Here is a 21,260-nt window from a genome sequence, read left to right as displayed (position 1 = left end):
ACGGGCAGAGAATTCCAGAGATTCACCACCCTTTGAGTGAAGAAGTTCCTCCTCAACTCCGTTCTAAACTGCCCCCCCTTATCTTGAGGCTGTGCTCTTTAGTCCTGCTGTCCTTTCTAAGCGGGAAAAATCTCTCTACGTCTACCTTATCCATCCCCTTCATTATCTTATATGTCTCTATAAGGTTCCCCCTCATCCTTCTAAACTCCAATGAGTACAGACCCAGTCTATTTAGTCTCTGTTCATAGCCCAACCCCCTCATCTCCAGTATCAGTCTAGTGAACCTCCTCTGCACTCCCTCCAAGGCCAAAATATCCTTGCGCAAGTGCGGCAACCAAAACTGCACACAGTACTCCAGCTGCGGCCTCACCAGTACCCTGTACAGTTGCAGCAAGACCTCCCTACTTTTATATTCTATCCCCCTTGCTATAAAGGCCAGCATCCCATTCGCCTTCTTGATCACCTGCTGCACCTGCAGACTGGGTTTTTGCACAAGGACCCCCGGGTCCCTCTGCACCGTAGCATGCTGCAATTTTTCGCCTTTTAAATAATAAAATAATATTTTAAATAAAATAATATTAAACACATGAAAATAAAATTACAAAGTAATGAAATACCATTAAAAATCAGTTTAGTATGGTACTGTTTTTCCCACTCTTAACAGCTTCAGAACTGGATTTTTGCTCCCAAGGTGGATAGTTTAAGTTGGGTCATTTCCCAGTTCGGCAGGGCAGAGGCAGGACATGATCAAGTCAAGCCTGCCCTTCTGAAGGCAGTTGGGAGGCTGCCAGAGTGATGGCTTGTGCCAAAGAAGGCTGTTTAGAAAGTATGCCTCGGTTCCTTGAGACTTCAGCCCAATTTTATCGAAAGCTGTCAGGCCCTGCAGCCCTCATTCCCCATTCACCCCCATGCTCCTTCCATTCCACCTCATATCCTCATACCCCTATCCACCTTCATAGACACATGCCCAGGAATGACCTTGAGCTCAAGGGGAGATGAAAAAATTAAATATCCAATAACCTCATAGAGATCTCAGTCATACACATTTGATATGGAAAAAAACTCTTTTACATTAAACACATTCAAAAATTTTAAATCCCTTCAAGTGGGCAATCTGTCATAAAAACAAACTTCTATTCAATAACCACATCAAAGACAGTTAATCCTTTAATAGCCTCTTTAAACCATCTACCAAAGTGTGAACCCCCCACCCCACCACTGACCCCAGTGGTTTTAAGCCTTTTGAAATTCAACCAAGCATTCATAACAGGCTCAGCTATAACAACAGCCATTGAGAATATCAACAATGAAGTCTAAGCAAGAACAAACGGTTATGATTTTTTCTAAGCTATACCAGATGGCCTACAAAAGTCTCCAGAGGGACAATTTGTTTCACACAGAAAGTGGCAAGTGTCTGGAACAAGCTGCCAGAAGTAGTAGAGGTGGATACAATTTTGCCTTTTAAAAAGTGTTTAGACAGTTACATGGGTAAGATGGGTATAAAGGGATATGGGCCAAATGCAGGCAATTGGGACTTGCTTAGTGGTTAAAAAAAGGTGGCATGGACAAGTTGGGCCGAAGGACCTGTTCATGTTGTAAACCTCTATGACTCTATGAGATGGTCTGTCAATAAGGCACTCGAGCTATGTGTTTGATTTAGCTCAAATTGAGAGCTATGGCCTTTTTTTATTTCAAAGGATCGGGGTATTAGATAACGTCAGATCATGACACTTTAACAGGCCCTATTTATTTTTCAAATGCGTTTACACCTCCTCAATAAATTTGTGACTCCCACAGTCGGAATAACAAAAATCAAGCCTGTTACAACTCAGCACTATTCTCAAATGGCCCATTTGATTCATGTTTTGTGCCAGTGTGACTCATGCCTTGTCCCCTTTCCCGACTAGAAAAAATTGTATCTGCTGGATAAGGGAACAGGACCTTGGCATGGTGGGTTTTAAAGGTCTCTGGAGTTGTCCTGCCTCTGCAAAAATCCTGTCTTCAGTGTCTATTAAAGGCACTGTCATTCTCTCCTCACCTTTTCCTAAAGGAACTTGCCTATCCGTGTTTGATAGGCACTTGCCTATCTGTGCTACCATGCCACCCCTAGGCACTTGCTGAGGGGCAGCATGGTAGCACAATGGTTAGCACCGCTGCTTCACTGCGCCAGGGTTTGATTTCGAGCTTGGGTTACTGTCTGTGTGGAGTTTGCACATTCTCCCCGTGTCTGCATGGGTTTCCTCCAGGTGCTCCACTTTCCTCCCACATTCTAGAAGACATGCTGGTTAGGTGCACTAGCCCAAACAGTCGCCGGACTGTGGTGACTGAGGGAATTTCGCAATAACTTCATTGCGGTGTTAATGTAAGCCTTACTTGTGACTAATAAATAAACATTATGCTGGCACAAGGATTCAAATGTGCTCACTGCCCTTTAATGACTGCTGTGTGAAATATTGACAATTTCATTGTGGGGGCATGATGGTGATATCTGAACCCGTTCTAATCTATTGTCCATTCATGCTGGATTTTCCAGCAACATTTATCGATGGCAATCAAGAGTGTGAACCTTGACTGACATCAGATGTCATCTCTGGATATGGAGAGGTATGGTCTAGATGAAGTGATAATAAGTGACGGATTTCAGACATAGTCCACTGTAATAGGTTCACTTATTACTTAGGCTTCTAAATGCAAATAATAATTAAGTTAGTGAACCTTGTAACTATGCAGGCTAAATCATTTGCCATTCACAGGTACTGAAAGAATAATACAAGTTACTGTTTGATTTTAGCAGTCAATCTGGAGGGCATTACTGGCATACACAGGAGAACGGTTTCGGATAAATTGTAAATAAGTTGCTTGCGGACCTGGTCTTCTGCAGATGCCATCTTGGCCCTTGAAACGAGTGAATAAATAGATTGTTGCTCTGAAATCTCTGTCTCACATTTTCTCTGAAGGCAGTGCATAAGTATAGAACTTTGCCTTCATTAAATAACATTGACATGTTTAAGTGCAGAGGGGTGTCTTACTATCAAGACAATATTGGGTTTCGCCACATGCTGGAAACATGTGGTGAAAATTTAATGAATCTTTGCTGTGGTGAGACCTTACACACGTTCCAATTTACTTCTCTTGCAAGAAACTACAACGGGTCGTGAATGAAACCCAGTCCACCAGGCAAACCAGCCTCCCATCCGTTGACTTTGTCTACACTTCCTGCCGCCTTGGAAAAGTGGCCAGCATTATTAAGGACCCCGCGCACCCGGGACATTCTCTCTTCCACCTTGTTCCATCGGGAAAAAGATACAAAAGTCTGAGAACACATATCAGTCGACTCAAGGACAGCTTCTTCCCTTCACATTAAGTTGATCTTTATACCCTAGCTATGACCATAACTGTCTCGTTTCCTTCTCTGTGAACAGTATGTTTTGTCTGTATGGCATGCAAGAAACAATGCTTTTCACTGTAGATTAATACATATGATACTAATAAATCAAAACAAATGTTCTGGTTTTGCAGCAAAATCAATGAGAAAAGTGTGTGTGTGAAAGAGAGCATAAAAAGTGCAGAAAATCCACAAGAAATGCTGCATTAACTTTTACATCTCTCTCTCTTTGGGAAGCTGCCTCTGATAACACTGCAACTTTTGGGAGAGATTGCAGCCACAGCTCCCTCTATTTGAAAGGCTTGGGGAGGTTTCCCATAGCAACGGGCCAAGCCATTTCTCTCCAGCCTCTTCATCCTCCTCTAACTATCCATCTTCTCCTCTCGCTCCTGTCACTTTCCCCTCTTCCTTTAGAGTCCCCTGCAGCATCCTCACACATTTATAAATCCCCCACCCCCACTCTTTCACTTCCTCTCTCCATCTCTCCTCCCCCCCCCCCCCCGCTTATTATTTCAGTTTAATTTCTTTTCTCTCTGCCTCTGTTTATTTTCACCAGGACTTTTCATTCTCTTCTTCCTATCAGTCTCCTTCTCCATTTCTGTCTTTTCCCTCCTGGGCGTTATTTGTTTATTATTTTATTATTCACCCTTCTCTTGCCCCCCCGCCCCCTCCCCCTCCCAATCCTGTCACCCACCTTCCCGCACAGCCCCACTCGCTCCTTACCTCCTTCCTTGTCTGTTTTGCTCCAGCTGGGATGTGTTGTTGTTTGTGGGCTTTTTGTGTCCCCCTTCTCTTTTCTCTCTTCAGCTTCTCAGGGTTCACTCCAACCGTCACCTTCCCTCCCCCTCAGACCCCGGCCACCGGCTCAGAAACTGCTCAGCTCGAGCGCTCACGGAAAGAGCCGAACCCCCGAGCGCCCGCTTCATCCCAGCCTCCGAACCGGAGAGCACTCACGGAAAGAGCCGAGCGCTCACTTCGCCCCGCCTCCAGAGCCGGAGCGCGCTCACGGAAAGAGCCGAACCCCCGAGCGCCCGCTTCGTCCCAGCCTCCGAACCGGAGAGCTCTCACGGAAAGAGCCGAGCGCTCACTTCGCCCCGCCTCCGAGTCGGAGAGCGCTCACAGAAACATCCGAATCCCCGAACGCTCACTGCGCCCCGCCTCCGGAGTCGGAAGTTTCTCGCTCTCAGTCTCGGAGCTCTCACGGAAAGAGGCGAGCGCCCGCTTCGCCCCGCCCCTCCCTTGCCTCCGAGCCGCAGATCATTCGCTCTCAAACTCTCCGAGCGCTCACGGAAAGACCCGAAAGGGAGATATAGACAGTGGGGAGCTGCCTTCGGCCAGCAGCGCCATCTATAGGTGCAATCTGTTAATTGCAGCGAATTCTGAGTTTCATTCATTTGAATCGGAGAATGAGCGCAGGAGGCCATTCAGCCCATCAACCTGTGCCAACAAGAGCTATCCCATTAAACCCACTACTTCGCTCTTTCCTCATAGATCCCCTTCAAGTGTCTATGCAGTTCTATTTTGAATGTTTATTTCAATGTTAATGAGTTAATATTATTTATAGATGATTTATTATAGATTATTTATATATAGGTCATCTGGAGGTGTCAAAATTTGCTGATGACACCAAGATTGGTGGAACGGCAAATTGCGCGGAGGGTGTGGAGAGTCTGCAGAAGGATCTAGACAGGCTGGGCAAATGGGCCAGGAAATGGCAAATGGAATTTAATGTTGGCAAGTGCGAGGTGGTCCACTTTGGTAGGAATAATGGTAGGAAGGACTATTACTTACGGGCCGAAAAACTGCAGCAAGCGACGGTGCAGAGGGACCTCGGGGTCCTTGTGCATGAGTCGCAAAAACCCAGCCTGCAGGTGCAGCAGGTGGTCAGGAAGGCGAATGGGATGCTGGCCTTCATAGCGAGGGGGATTGAATATAAAAGTAGGGAGGTCTTGCTGCAGCTGTATAGGGCATTGGTAAGGCCGCAGCTGGAGTACTGTGTGCAGTTTTGGGCGCCGTACTTACGCAAGGATATTTTGGCCTTGGAGGGAGTGCAGAGGAGGTTTACTAGGGTGATGCCGGAGTTGAGGGGGTTGAGCTATGAGGAGAGGCTGAATAAACTAGGCTTGTACTCGTTAGAGTTTAGAAGAATGAGGGGAGATCTCATTGAGACGTATAAGATGATGAATGGGATGGATAGGGTAGAGGTGGAGAGGCTCTTCCCCCTCAGAAAGGACAGTAGGACTAGGGGGCACAGCCTCAAGATAAAGGGGGGGCAGTTTAGAACAGAGTTGAGGAGGAACTTCTTCACTCAAAGGGTGGTGAATCTCTCGAATTCTCTGCCCGATGAGGTCGTGGAGGCTGCCTCGCTAAATATTTTTAAGATGTGGGTTGATGGGTTTTTGATAAGCGAGGGGATTAAGGGTTATGGGGAGAGGGCGGGAATGTGGAACTGAGACACGACAGATCAGCCATGATTTTATTGAATGGCGGGGCAGGCCCAAAGGGCTGGATGGCCTACTCCTGCTCCTATTTCTTATGTTCTTATAGATGCAAGTTGGATATTATTTACATTTCATGTGAAGCAATATTTCAGCGGAGCTCAAAATGTATAGATCATAATTTTCCAGCCTTTATACTTGTGTAACTTACCTTTGTAAATTTCTCTCCCTCCTAAGATAAATAAGCAGATGTAGGCCTTTTAGCCCATTGAGTCGAGTCTACCATTCAATAAGATCATAGATGTACTGATCTTGGCCTCAGCTCCACTTTCCTGATTGTTCCGTACAACTCTTGATTGCCTTGTAGTTCAATAAGCTGTCTTTCTTGATCTTGAATGTATTCAATGGCTCATGCACCCGTGAGGGAAGAAATTCCTTCTCACCCCCAAGTTAAATGGGCAACCCCTAATTTTGAAATAGTGTAAACTGATTCTGGATTCTTCTATGAGGGGAAATATCCTCTCAGAATCCACACAGTCAAGTTTCCGTCAGAATCTTATTTATTTTAATAAGATCACCTTTTATTCTTCTAAACAACCTGCAGATCTCTTGACTCCCCCCTGAATTGCTTGCAGTGCAAGTATGTACATCCTAAATAAGGAGACCAATACTGTGCGCAGCACTGTTAGTGTGGGCTCACCAGACCCCCTGCGGTTGTGGCAAGAATTTCCTACTCTAATATTCCATTCCTCTTGTAACAAACACCGACATTCCAAAAGTCTGTGACACATACCAACCAACTCCAGAACAGCTTCTTGCCTGCTGCCATCAGACTTTTGAACGGACCTACCTTATATTAAGTTGATATTTCTCTACACCCTAGCTATGACTGTAACACTACATTCTGCACCTTCTCCTTTCCTTCTATATGAATAGTATGCTTTATCCGTATAACATGCAAGAAACAATACTTTTCACTGTATACTAATACATGTGACAATAATAAATCAAATCAAACGTTCTGGATTTTGAGTGGGATTTTCCAATTTCGTCTATGCTTGTTCCACTGCAAGTGAGAATGGAGATTTAGCCTTCTAGCCAAAACTCTTTTCCCTTACAGCAGCACCGGAGAATCCTAGCACGAATGAGGAAAGAGGATTTTGCCTTTAGTCTTTTATACCATTTATTATCAGACATAACATCACCTCTCAGATACCTCTTACACTAATCTATTCTCACAGACTGATCCAAACCCTATAAGAATGTTCAATAACTTGCATTTATGTAGCACCTTTAAGGTCATAAACTAAAACAAGGAGCTTCTTCACGTAAAACATTTTGTTCTCCCTTGAGATGCCAAAGCAACAACAGAAATTAGTGAGGTATTGAAGTTTAATCTCCATACGTTATTAGGAATAACTATTACAAGAACCATAAATCATCCCAACTAGAAAATACACAAGTCACCAAATCACAGGCACACGTAGTTTCAGAAAACATTCACTTTCTTACATTTTAGTCAGATCCAAAGTCAGTATCAAAGTTTCGTATGACTTTCAAATCATGCAAAGTTAAAATTCAACAATTCCTTCTGGTAGACAGTACAAAAAAACAGTACAAAGCAGAGACTGTAGATCAGTCTGAGTTATAGGCAGCATGGTTAGAGGTTCCTGAAGTGAGTTACACAAAGACTGTATTCTCTTGTTTAGTTTTTATTTCTGGGCTTGGCTGGGCCTGACATTATTAATGCATTGTGGGAATCTCCTCCCTTGGCCCTCATCAATCACCCTGATGGACTAAGATTCCCATGATTGATTGCATGGGCTGAGGACACTCAATTCTTCACAGGGTAACTGCAGGTTATTATCTGTAGCATTCTCCTTTACCACAGTTCAGTGTGAGATTTGGTAGCACAGGGCTGCATTAATACTGTGCAAACATTATTTCTGTCCCATCAATATGCAATGACACCATTTTACAGAAAGCATATTGCAATTTTTTTTAACATGCATAATTTATGCATCTTTTGCAGGAGGCTTGTCTGGTCACGGCAAAGGCAGGTTATCCTCTCTTTAGAAGCACAGTGATATTTTAAGACAAATCAGCAAAGTAAGAGTGACAATAGTTCCACTTAACTCTTCGAGAATGAATGGACAGGATCCCAGAAATGTCGAGATAAAGTTTATTTATTAGTCACAAGTAAGGCTTATATTAACACTGCAATGAAATTCCCCTAGTCGCCACACTCTGGTGCCTGTTCGGGTCAATGCATCTAACCAGCACGTCTTTCGGACTATGGGAGGAAACCAAAGCAGCCGGAGAAAGCCCATGCAGACACAGGGAGAACGTGCAAATTCCACACAGTGACTCAAGCCGGGAATCGAATCCTGGTCCCTGACATTATGAGGCAGCAGTGTTAGCCACTGTGCCACCCGAGATCCAGATGAGGGTGGGAATGCTGGTTCGACTGAGGGATGGGGTAGCAAAGGAGGCCTTCTTTTTTCTCCACACCAACTCAGTCTAAGCCCGATCTAAGCAAACTGTCAACTATTAAAGGTTTAAATATCAGGAGGCACTGGATCCAATTAAGAAAGTTAAAGAGTAAGGGGCAAGCTGGTAAGAATTTTAACAGGCAAAGGGGAATAGACTATGCAATGTTTTATCAGGAGAATGTAGTCACATGGACACTCTAAAGTGACAACTGAATGTCTGGAGAGAGAAAAAATAATTCGAGGAATCCCTTGGTGTGGAGGTGGGATTCTCCAATCAAAAAATAGGACAAATGATTTGGGCCATTTTAGACTTTTCCCACCGTTAACATTTCTTATGTGTCACTGAAAAATGGGACATGTTTCTTGTAGATAAGCTAAGGATCCTAGTGTAAATTTCTACATCAGCTACTTGATTTCAGATATTGTGCTGTCTCACAGTTTAAATGCTCATCCAACTTCTTCAGGGATAGGGCTGATGGGTTTTGGCAGTTAGGTAGAGCTCACATACTAATTTTTACATTACAGGCACAGAGGCTGGCAAACCAGGTGACAAACTCTCAGTTAATGCCAATTATGGTGGCACAGTGGTTAGCATTGCTGCCTCAGTGTTAGGACCTGGGTTCGATTCCCAACTTGGGTGGCTGTCTATACGATGTCTGCATGTTCTCCCTGTGTCTGTGTGGGTTTCCTCCCACAGTCCAAAAGACATGCTGGTTCGGTGCATTGACCAGTCTAAATTCTCCCTCAGTGTCCCTGAACAGGTGTCAGAGAGTGGCGACTGGGGGATTTTCACAGTAACCTCACTGCAGCGTCAATGTAAGTCTACATGTGACACTAATAAATTAAGTTTAAACTTTAAAAAACTTTAGTCGGCCAGAATCAACATGGGGGAGAAAGTTCAGTGAAAAGAAATATCTACATTTTAGTTAAAAAATGGTCAGCTTAATTGATGGTGCTCGAGAAACCTGTATTCAAAGGATAATTCATTTTGTTTCCCTGTGAATCTAACGCAGAGTTCCAAAATTCCAAGAGTTCCAAAAATTCTTTCTTTTAAAGGAGTTGAACTGAAATGAATTATACCTCTAATTAATTAGCTAGAGGTTTAATTTCCCCTGTGAGCACAGTACTCACATTACACACCCTGTGTTGTTTCAGAGTTGTTAGCCTGTTTATTTGAAGTGGGTTAATGAGTATATTAAAATAGTATGCAGAGGATAGTTTGCACAGAAATAAATTAATCAGTGTGATTCTGAGGGGAATTCAGGAACACACTGATAGTTCAATAAGATAAAAGCAAAATATTGCAGATGCTAAAATCTGAAACAAAGACAGAAAATGCTGGAAAATCTCAGCAGGTCTGACAGCATCTGTGGAGAGTGAACAGAGCCAATGTTTCAAGTCTGGATGACCCTTTGTCAGAGCTCTGATAATTCAATATTGTGCATCTAATACTTTGGATGATACCAGTCCTTGATGTTAAATCAAAATGCTCACCATCAATGAAGCTTTGATGGGATTGGGGAAGAGACTGGCTATAATCAAGGAAAGTTAGTGGATCCTAATTAAATAGCTGAAACCGAGTCTGTCAGAGGGGGAGAGACAAAGTCAGTCAGGATTATATTCATAAGGGTTTGCAAGAATGAGAGGGGATCTCATAGAAGCTTATAAAATTCTAACAAGATAGATTCAGAATGAATGTTCCCAATGATGGGGGCATTTAGAACTAGGGGTCATAGTTTAAGGATAAGGTTTTTGAACTGAGGTGAGGAGAAATTTCTTCACCCAGAGGGTGGTGAATGTGTGGAATTCACTCCAACAGAAAGTAGCTGAGACCTAAACGTTGTCTGATTTCAAGAAGAAATTAGATGCAGTTCTCAGGGCTAAAGGGATCAAGGGATATGGGGGAAGGAGGGAAAATCAGGATATTGAATCTGATGATCAGCCATGATCATAATAAATGGCTCAAAGGGCTGAATGGCCTACTCCTGCCTCTAGTTTCTATGTCATCAGCTGTTTATTCCAACAGCACCAGGCAAGATTGAAGTAGGAAATAACTAGACAAGCTTTTTTACCCCCTGTATTCAAGGGTTGAGGGCCTTATTGGCTGGGCCAGGGTTTATTGCCTGAGTGCACTTCAGAGGGAAATATTTTTTGTCAGAGCCAACCACATTGCCTTGGCTCTGGAGTCACATGTAGACCAGACCAGCTAAGGATGGCCAATTTCCTTCCCTTGGGGACATTAGTGAACCAGATGGGTCTTTACAATAATCAACAATGGTTTCAAGGACATTGTTAGACTTTTAGTTCCAGATATTTACTGAATTCAAAATTTGCCAACTGCTGTCGAGGGATTTGAACCCAGATCCCCTGAGCATCATCTTTATGGCAGGCAGACAAGGCTAGGGGAGATTTTAAAAAAGTGTTTATATTTATGAATGGAGAAGCTGTGTCCTCCTTCAGGAAGGACATTAGGCAGGAACGGCTGATTTAAGCTCATTAGCTAAAGAAGCAGAGGGAGGTTAAGGAGGAGTTTTTGGCACAACGAGTTGGTATGACCTGGAATTGACATGTTCTGCCTGAAAGATTGGTGGAAGCGGATATTATCGTCGCTTTCTAAAGGAAATCTGACATATACCTGAAAAGGAAACCATTAGTACGGCTATGGGGAAAGAATGGAGGGGTGGGAGCAATTGGATAGCTCTTTCAAAGGGCCAGCACAAGCACAATGAGCCAAATGGCCTCCAACTGTGCTCTATGTGTCTAAGACTTAAAGGTGACTTACTTAAAGGAGACTTACTGATCAGTCCCCTGCAAACATGTCACCAACCCGCCACATTTATACTGTCCCCTCAGAGCAGGTGGATATAAGACAACATTTCTTTCAGCCTTATATCTGAGTCAGAAGGTTGCAAGTTCAGATCCGATTCCAGAGACTTAAACGCAAAATTTAGTCTAGTGTAAACATATTATACTGGGAGGATGTTGCACTGTTAGTGCTGCTGTCCTGCTGGTAAACTAAAGCCCGTCTGCCCTCTCCTGGAAAAAGATTCCATGATATCATTTAGAAGGGTAGCACAGTGGTTAGTACTGTGCCAGGGAACTGGATTGGAGTTTGTGTGTCTCCTCATGTCTGTGTGGGTTTCCTCCGAGTGTTCCGGTTTCCTCCCACAGTTCAAAGATGTGTAGGTTAGGAGAATTGGCCATGGTGAATGCATGGGATAATGGGGATAAGATCGAGGGCGGAGGTCTGGATAAGAAGCTCCATCAGAGAGTCAATGCAGACTCGATGGGTTGAGTGGACTCCTTCTGCACAGTAGGGACTCCATGGTTCTATGGGAAATCTCCCTCGTGACCTGGTGAATATTTATCCCTTACCCAATCTCAATAAAAAGCACCGATTATCAGGTCATTATCACATTGCTGTTCATCGGATTTCGCTGTGTGGAAATTGACTGTCGTGTTTCCTACATTCCAACAATGACTAAAATTCAAAAGTACTTCACTAGCTGTAGATTGCTTTGGGATATCCTGGGGTTGTGAAAGATAAAATATAAATACAAGTTCTTCCTTTCACTCTGGATTTAGTCAAAAAGGATGGAGTACAGCAGGGATTTTCTTTGAATATTATGGACTGCCAACAGTAAGCTGGAGTACACTGGTAATTATAGAAACATAGAAGGTAGGAGCAGGAGGACATTAAGCCCTTCAAGCTTCCTCCACCATTCACCATGATCATGGCTGATTGTCCAACTCAATAGCCTAATCCTGCTTTTTCCCCATAACCTTTGATCCCATTTGCCCCAATGATATATCTAGCTACCCCTTGAATACATTCAATGTTTTGGCATCAACTATGTCCTGTGGTAATGAATTCCACAGGTTCATCACTCACTGGGTGAAAAAAATGTCTCTTCATCTCCATCCTAAGTGGTCTACCCTGTATCCTCAGACTGTGACCCCTGATTCTGGACACCCCCACCATTGGGAATATGCTCCTTGCATCTACCCTGTCTAGTCGTATTAGAATTGTATAAGTCTCTATGAAACTCCCCCCCATCATTCGTCTGAATTCCAGCAAAAACAATCCTAACCAAGTCAATCTCACCTCATACGTCAGTTCCTCCATCCCCAGAATCATCCTGGTAAATCTTTGCTGCACTCCCTTGAGAGCAAGAACATCCTTCCTCAGGAAAAGGGACCAAAACTGCACACAATATTCTAGGTGTGGCTCTGTATAATTGCAACAACACGTTCCTGCTCCTGTACTCAAAACCTCTTGCAATAAAGACCAACATACCATTTGCATTCTTTACTGCCTACTGCACCCTACTTCAGCAACTGGTGCACAAGGACACCCAGCTCCCACTGCACACTCCCCTCTTCCAATTTACAGCCATTTAGGTAGTAATCTGCCTTCTTGTTTCTGCTTTCAAAGTGAATAACCTCACATTTATCCAAATTATACTGCATCTGCCATTGATTTGTCCACTCACCCAACTTGTCCAGATCACGCTGAAAGATCTCTGTATCCTCATCACAGTTCACCCTCACACCCAACTTGGTATCATCTGCAAATTTTGAGATGTTACATTTTGTTTCCTCATCCAAATCATGAATATATATTGTGAATAGCTGGCGTCCCAGCACTGATCCCTGTGGCACCCCACTAGTTACTGCCTGTCAATTTGAAAAGGATCCATTAATCCCGACTCTTTGTGCTCTCTCTGCCAACCAGTTTTCTATCCATCTCAATACACTGTCCCCAAACCCATGCGCTTGCATGATAATCTCTTATGCAGGACTTTGTCAAGTGTTGCACCAACAACTACCCCATCCAGACCCAATCCCGGTCATCCCACATATTTACCCTGCTAATTCCCCCAACACTAAAGGGCAATTTAACATCACCAATCCACCTAGCCCACATATCTTTGGACTGTGGGAGGAAACCGGAGCAGCCGAAGAAAACCATGAAGACAGGGGGTGAATGTGCAAACTCAACACAAACTGTCACTTGAGGCCGGAATTGAACCCGGGTTTTTGGCACTGTGAGGCAGCAGTGCTAACCATTGTGCTGAGCAATGCTGAGGTGTGCATTAATACTATAACTAGGTAATCAGTGTAGCATGACAGCCTGGTCCTCCTTATCGTGCAGTGGTTTGTAAAATATGAACAATATTTCTCACTAATGTTTCAGAAACTTCTGATCAAAATTTCCTTCACATGTTTTACATCTATTTAATTCTGTCTTTAATTTTTGTTAACTGCAGACATTAAGAGTCAGTATCATGATGTGCCTGAGTACTGTATGTCAGTTTAAAACAGTCTGTCTTTCCAATTAGGGACTGCCTTACGCTACACTGGAAAAACAGCCCAGGGTAAGGAAAAAGCCCAAAGATATGGAAGATTTCATTGATGGTGTGCTCTCTTTTGTATATGTTTTAAAATGCACCAACAAGAATAACACTCCCCTGCCCAAAGCCCCATCTCTTTGCTCCAAAGATCCATGCGAGAAACAACTTTGAGTCAATATGTATCCTTTAACTTGACACCTGCTTCATAGTGGTTGCACTCCCAACAATTCTACTGTACAGTATAGGGAGTCCTCCTTGCATTGCCTGCATCTTCTAAGGCGGAAAATAAAAGGTATTTTAGCAGCTTCCCTGTACCAGCAGAAGATCTTCTGTAAGCTCAGATCGTGCACAGCAATGGCTAGCATATATAAATGTTCAAAGGCATTTCACCGAGGCATAATTGAAAGTAAAATGGAAGGGAAACAGAAAATACTGGAAAATCTCAGGCAGATTTACAGCATCTGGGGAGAGAGACCAGAGCTTTTGGGTGAAATCTTACTAAATAAATGGCAGAGTGTTGGCTCCAGCAAGAAATACGTTGTGTTTCTCTCCAGAGAAACAGGTCACCTCTCTCTCCAAATCTTACCACATTCTGTCCCAAAAAAAATCAGCCAGTGGCAAAGCCCAAAGCCATATTGCAAGAGCAAAGATCAAAGCAAAAACTAACCTCCCCCCACCCCACCACAGAGGCTTCAGGGCTTCCCCCTATCCCCCCACCCCCTCACAATCAGAGCCAGCATTCACCCAACACCTCCCTCCTAATCAGATCTATCATTCATCACCCCTCCCAACCCGATCAGATTAGCATTTACCACCCCCTCCCCTCCTCTCCTCCCAATCAGAGCCATCATTCACCTCCCCCCAACCCCCAGCAGTCAGTTCCCATACCACACCCCCTTTCCCCGAATCCCTTCCCCCCCGGAACATCCCACCCATATAGTTAATGCCAACACCACCGTATACCCCCCTCCCATCCCACCCCACAAACAGCCATCGTCAGTACCCTCAGACAGAGAGACACATTGGCATGACTCTCAAAAGCTTTCACAGTCAGTGTGCAATATGTGGCCTATAGTCTATCATTGCAGGCAAGCGTAACAGTCACTGGTGGGAGAGGGCAGCCCACGTTTAAACCAGCAATAAGTATTTCAGTGTTTTGGGGAAAATAATTTGCATATAATTCTACACATTTGAATGAGAAAGGATTTGCTCCTTGAAAGGGAAATTCTTGTCTCTAAGTTTCTTGAATTCAGTCATTTTCTCTCCTCTGTGGATATTTCTTAAATAAAGCGGGCAGCACAGTGACACAGTGATTAGCACTGCTGCCTCACAGCACCAGGGACCCAGGTTCAATTCTGGCCTCAAGTCACTGCCTGTGTGGAGTTTGCACATTCTCCCCGTGTCTGTGTGGGTTTCCTCTGGGTGCTCTGGTTTCCTCCCACACTTCAAAGATTGTGCGAGATAGTTGATTGGCCATGCTAAATTGACCTTACTGTCAGGGAGAGTAGCAGGGAAATTATGTGGGGTTACGGGGATGGAACCTGGGTGGGATTGTGGTTGGTGCAGACTCAATAGGCCAAATGGCCTCTTTCTGCGCTGTAGATTCTAAGACAGAACTCATAAAAAGCCCCATATAAAATTGACAAAATTGATAGCACCAGCTTTCCTACATGAAAGAAATCTCCCCCTGGTGGAGTTATGTCAAGGTACACCCAAAAGCCAAGCTGACAGCCTCAGTGTCCCTGTGGTTGGTTGCTGTCCACTGACTCCGGCAGATGTGGAAACTAGAGGACTTCAATTATCATGGTCCAATCCGAGCCCACATTGCCAAATAGGCTGCTGACAGTTCCTGTCTTGTTCTGGAGAGTGGGATTCACGGGGTGAGGCACTGCAAAGCTTCCCCAGAAAGACTGGGTGCTTTCAAGCCAGGGAGGAAATAGGAAATAGACAGGCAGAAAGAAGCCATTGTGGTAAAGGGCACAGGGCCCACCGAACCAGTGGGCTAAAAATTCACTGCGACTTGTGATCTGCCATGCTGGAACTTTGAGCCTCAAAGCTGGCTTGAAATTAGAAGCCGGGCCTCATTTGACTAATAAGTAAGACCAAACTGTCTCTGGAGCACTGACGACCCCTGCCTCTGCCCCTCCCCTACCCTCTCGCCCATTGCCTCTGGATAGCAGCTTTAAGGTAACCTGGAAAGCGGGGGAGGGCGGGATGGAGGATTGAAGAACATAGGAGGAGGGGCGATGAGCGGGCGCGGATAGGAGGGGATTGTGAGTGGGCAGCAGCCCCAAGGAATGCTCTATGATCTGGGAGGAGCAGGAGTACTCCTGCCCTGCAGGAAGCTAAGTGAAAGCAGGAATACTTTGAATTTTTTTTGGTGGCAGTTACTGACTAGGCCGCAGCAATTACATCAAAACCTGAGTGGAGTAGGCCCGGAGCCTGCGCTGACTAATTTTGCTAAGTGTTAACAGGCTTTAGGCCTCTCGAAGGGCCTTGTACCTTCTCAAGGTGACAGCTTGGGATGTCTGTAAATCATCCAAGGGCAATGCACAAACAGATGTGTTTTAGATATCCTTGGGGCACAAGGCATTATCCTGGAAAATGAGTGCAATGAGATCCAATTTCTACCCTGTCTTTGTCCATTCCCGGAGCAAAGCGTGTGATAATCGTAGGCAATAATTCCAGACAAGTGTTTCAAAATCTGACAAGTTACACGGAATAGTTAAGACAACATAACAGGTATGCAACCATGCCAATTTCTGGCAGACCCAGCCTGGTTCACAGGTTAATAAAGAATGTTCTAGAAAACGCAACCTTCACTTGTACTTTTCACAGAAAAATAATCTGTTAAGGTATAACTGTGTCTGGCAAATATGCACAGCTAATAAGGATTCAAGTTTTTTTTTGTTGGGAAAAATTTGACTATAAAACTCCATGGTTAGTGGAAAATTATGGTACAGCTACGAGAGCTAGTTCAGTCAATAGTTTGAAGGAATGTCTATGGGCAGGATTCTCAGATCTCGTCCATTCCTGCCCTGCTACCAACGAGAATGGAGAATTTGGTACTCAGCCAAAACTCCATTCCATGCAGCGGGACTGGAGAATCCCAGCCAGGGTCGAGATCGTAAGTTTCCTGCGCGCGCGCGCGCGTGTGTGTGTGTGTGTGTGTTTTGTCTCATCTGTGTTTTTGTATCTGTGTGCGTATCTTCACGTGTATATCTGTGCGTCGGTATTTAATACTGGCCTTAGAGTTAGCAATTCAGTGCTGAAAGACCTAAAAAGATCCCGGAATGTCTGCTTTCGATCTTCATACTTCTACATCATGGCCTGTGGAGATCCTTGCCGTGTTCTTGAGCCATTTTTGTTTGCCATTGTTCATTTCTTTTTGATCTCTTTGTGCACTGCTTCTCACAGGTCGCAACCTGGTTACTTTGAAGTCCTCATTTCCAACATGGCTGGGCAGTACAGATACTTCCAGATGGCATAGTAGTGGACACCTGCTCCAATGGCCACAAAGAGATGCCATATTGCGTGTGCGAATGGAATCCGGCCATCGCTCTTGAAGAAAAGCATGCCCAGGCAGTAGAAGGAACCACCCACCAGCAACTCAAACAGTCCATCGGTGTTAGGCTGAATGGAGAGAGCAAGAAAGACCCATTTGTTTCAATGAAGCATTTGGCCAGGTAACACTTCAATCAATGCCGCCACTAAATTGTATGCGTCTTGCTCAGATCCCGAACAATCAAAAGATAATCAGATAGACACACGTGTCATTAGCCTATTGGCACCTCGCCTGCAATATAGGGAAATATGGTAGTCAGCTTGTGCACAACAGGATCCCACGGATAGCATCCTGATAATAGCCAGATTATCTCTTTTAGTTTAGACGGGTGGACTGCCAATGACCGAGGCAGTTGCTGACACGAGGAAACCAAAAGGCCAAGACCAGTTGTTTTTGATTGGTTTTGTTTGAGCCTTCCTCCAGCAGTATAGCGTAACTGTTACATCTACCCTCTTACAGTTGAGGAACAGACAGGGCTCAGATGGGAGAACTTTTATTTCCAAGTCAGAAGGTTGTGGGTTTAAGTCTCACTCAAGATGCAATCCAGACCAAACCAGACCAGGGGTTTGCAACCTACAGTTCCAGAGTCACATTCAGCTCTTTAACATTAGAGTGGCACAGTGGTTAGCACTGCTGCCTCACAACTCCAGGGAGTTGTTCAATTCTGGACTTAGGTCATTTTCTGTGTGGAGTTTGCACATTCTCCCCATGTCTATGTGGGTTTCCTCCGGGTGCTCCAGTTTCCTCCCACAGTCCAAAGATGTGCAGGTTAGGTTGATTGGCCATGCTAAATTACCCCTTAGTGTCCAAAGATGTGTAGGTTAGGGGGATTAACAGAGTAAATGTGTGGGGTTAAGGGGATAGGACGGGGGTGGGCATGGGTAAGATGATCTATCGGAGAGTTGGTGCAGATTCGACTGGCCGAACCGCCTACTTCTGCATTTTGAGGTTCTATGATTATGTGCGACCCCACCTCCCCACCCCACCCAACCACTTCTAATTGGATTGAATTAATATGACAAAGGGCCTAAGTCATGAAAAATGAGGGCTGTATTTTTATTGCGGGGATAAAAGGTTAATAATTATGCTGCACTTTGCAGTTTCAAATAATTATTTTAACAAAAGATATCACCATGTTCTGAATAAACAGATTTGAATGGCATTGATACACCAAGGTTACAAATAACACTATTTCTAAATTATTCTGAGTGTGTTATTAGAAGATAAATTTTACCAAAAGAATTAATGGTCAAAAAGATTTGTCCAAATTCTACACATCTTAAGCTAAACTTCGTTTTAAAGATGACTTTACTGACAAAGTTATAGTTTTAAAAAAGCAACTAACTAAAAACGGGAATACAGAGTTCCGCCGATTTGAATTTTGATTTTCTTTCCTATTGATTCAATATTTATGCAAATTATACATTCCACCTGTGGCGCTTGAAATTTCATCAAGTTTTGGTTTAAGAAATATTGAAATTTGTCTGGTGGTTCCCAGTATTTTTTTTATTTTAGATATTCTTTTTTGTTGAAAAGCTCTTTGGGTTAAAAGAAAGTGGTTGGTGACCCCTGACCTAAGCTGGTAATCCTGGTGCAGCGTACAGGGAGTGCTAGTTGGTCAGAGGTGCCATCTTTTGGCTGAGAGGTTAAACTGTCTGCCTCACGGATGGAAGCAGAATGGCACTAATTGAAGAAGGGCCTTGGATTTCCCCCTGATTAAACCAACCTCACCAAAACAGATATCTGGCTATCATGACATTGCTGTTTGTGGGAGCTTGCTGTACACAAATTAGCTGCCTCTTTACCTTCATTACACCAGTGACCATATCTTAAAAGTACTTCATTGGCTGGAAAATGCTTTGAGATATCAGGAATGGTGCTATATAAATCCAAGTATTATTTTGTGATTCACCAGCTGATTCTCCAGTCAGAATATTACAGAAAGGTGATAATTTTTGTCATTGAGAATTGTGATTGTCAAATGTGAGCTAAATTTGCCATGACTTTTCTGACTGTATTTATGAATAATAAGAAGTCTCACAACACCAGGTTAAAGTCCAACAGGTTAATTTGGCCGCACAAGCTTTCGGAGTCTCGCTCCTTCTTCAGGTGACTCACTTGATGAAGCACATAAGATGTGCTTATCCCAGTCTAATGCCAGCATCTCCACATCATGTATTTATGAAACAGAACAAACAGCAGTGAGGTTTATGGTTGCGGGAGTACCTTCACTCAAGTGAAATTCTGACTAGTTTCTGAAGAGCATGTCCCAATGTCATCAAAAATCCCCTAACTGGCCATTCAGCACATTGCTGTTTCTGGAAGCTAGCTGTGTGCAGAACTGGCTGCCATGTTTTCCTTTGTTATATCAATGATCTATCGATGCCTGAAATAATTCACAGACTCTGAAACTTTTTGGAACGGCATGAATTTATGAAAAATGTCATGGAAATGCGAGACTTTAGCATTTCAGTGGCGTCACTTTAAGAAAAAAAGGAAGACTTGTATTTATAACACGCACACACGCATGCATGCGCGCACACACACACTGGGATACGCATGCACGCACACACTCAGATACATATGTGCAAGCACACACCCATATGCACATGCGCACACAAACACCAGATGTGTGTATGCACATACACACTTAAATATGCATGCACACACATGCATAGATATATTTGTGCATACATACTCAGATATGTGCATGCACACACAGAGTTATGCACACACACAGTCACACACACTCTCATGCCCACAGAGACACATACACGTACACACTCAGATATGCAAACATGCGCTCAGATTTGTGAATACATATACACACTTAGATATGGACACATACATACACTTAGATATACACACACACACCAACCTTACCATTGAGAGAATGACGAGTGCAGGAAAGACGCCCATGACCATGTAGCAAATCAACTCGACAATTTTATACCTGCAAGAGGAAATATCAGAGTGTATGGGAAATCAGAGAGAAAGCGGAAAGTGTATAATCTGGAGAACAAGTTTGTTACTATAATCATGTATAATTTAACTCAGCATGGATTAAATTGAATACTAATTATATCTTTTACATTGGGACTAATGGAGGTATCAATATTTAAAGATCCACTGGCGTTAGAAGTAAAAGAGAGCATTGTGGGGCTGGAAAGGCTGTGGTCAGGTTAAGGGGCTTGTTGGTAAGATAGAACTTGTCAAAATGGGAATCAAATTGTTAAGGCTCATCCCTCACCACTAACCAGAGTAAAATTATAAAAAGAAATCAGACTCTTGAGCAGTTGGTAGAATTAAAAAGGACATCTTGTACTTCCAACGCTTTGACGAAGGTCTCGAAGAACAGGATATGGCAGATCAATGATTGGAGTGATCATGATATGTGAGATAGAATGATCACATCCACAGGACAATCACCCAGAGTGGATGTTTAGAGAGGACTGAGGACGGGTGGGAATGATGGTTGTGTGACAGGCAGGGATAGCCACTGTTTGAATAGTGAGGATTGTGGCCAGATTTTAAAGGTCCATGGACTGGCAGAATGGGGCAGAAAGAGTGAAAGTAACAAAGCTCCATGCAAGTAATGATAAGACAGTCTGGAGGTGCCTTTTGAATTGAAAAACAATCACGTATAATCGTAAGAGCCTCTAATGATGCAAGCGGTCTCCCAGTAATTGTCGTTCCCCCCCCACACACACACACACACACACACACACACACACACACACACACACACACACACACACACACACACACACACACACACACACACGGAAACATTGAAACAGAGGCTACAGCTTGAACAGATCGGACAATAAAATATAGGCCTCAGAAAATCACCTGACAGAATTAGGACAATATATCCTAATGATTGTGAAATTTTGGTGACTGCCAACAAACCTGAGGATAAATGAGTAAGAGAAACAAAACAAAGTGAGTCAGACATCTAGAGAGAATGTGGAATTTTTCCGACTTACCAATAGGGATCCGACAGCTTTGCTAGAGGGATGGATT

The 21,260-nt window shown here is 43.7% G+C and overlaps 2 protein-coding genes across 4 annotated transcripts in view; both read right to left on the bottom strand.

Annotated features, from left to right (window-relative positions):
* radil (Ras association and DIL domains) overlaps positions 1 to 4,223 on the bottom strand; it is a 132,524-nt gene extending 128,301 nt beyond the window's left edge. For both annotated transcript variants that reach the window (XM_080206394.1, XM_080206395.1), the window contains exon 1: positions 4,109 to 4,223. The gene's annotated coding sequence lies outside the window, so the exon portion shown is untranslated. The remainder of the gene's footprint in view (positions 1 to 4,108) is intronic.
* Positions 4,224 to 16,945: 12,722 nt separating this feature from the next.
* Positions 16,946 to 21,260, bottom strand: part of mmd2a (monocyte to macrophage differentiation-associated 2a) — a 92,145-nt gene continuing 87,830 nt past the window's right edge. For both annotated transcript variants that reach the window (XM_080206085.1, XM_080206086.1), the window contains 2 exons: positions 20,118 to 20,187; positions 16,946 to 17,302 (listed from right to left, as the gene is read on the bottom strand). In XM_080206085.1, coding sequence (XP_080062211.1) covers positions 17,099 to 17,302; positions 20,118 to 20,187 — 274 coding nt within the window. In that variant the 3' untranslated portion in view covers positions 16,946 to 17,098. The remainder of the gene's footprint in view (positions 17,303 to 20,117; positions 20,188 to 21,260) is intronic.

Source organism: Carcharhinus amblyrhynchos, chromosome 18 (genome assembly GCF_965287045.1).
Source record: "Carcharhinus amblyrhynchos chromosome 18, sCarAmb.v2.hapA, whole genome shotgun sequence".
NCBI lineage: Eukaryota > Metazoa > Chordata > Chondrichthyes > Carcharhiniformes > Carcharhinidae > Carcharhinus > Carcharhinus amblyrhynchos.
The sequence above is the reverse complement of the archived record's forward strand: the minus strand, read 5'-3'. Positions and strand labels throughout refer to the sequence as shown.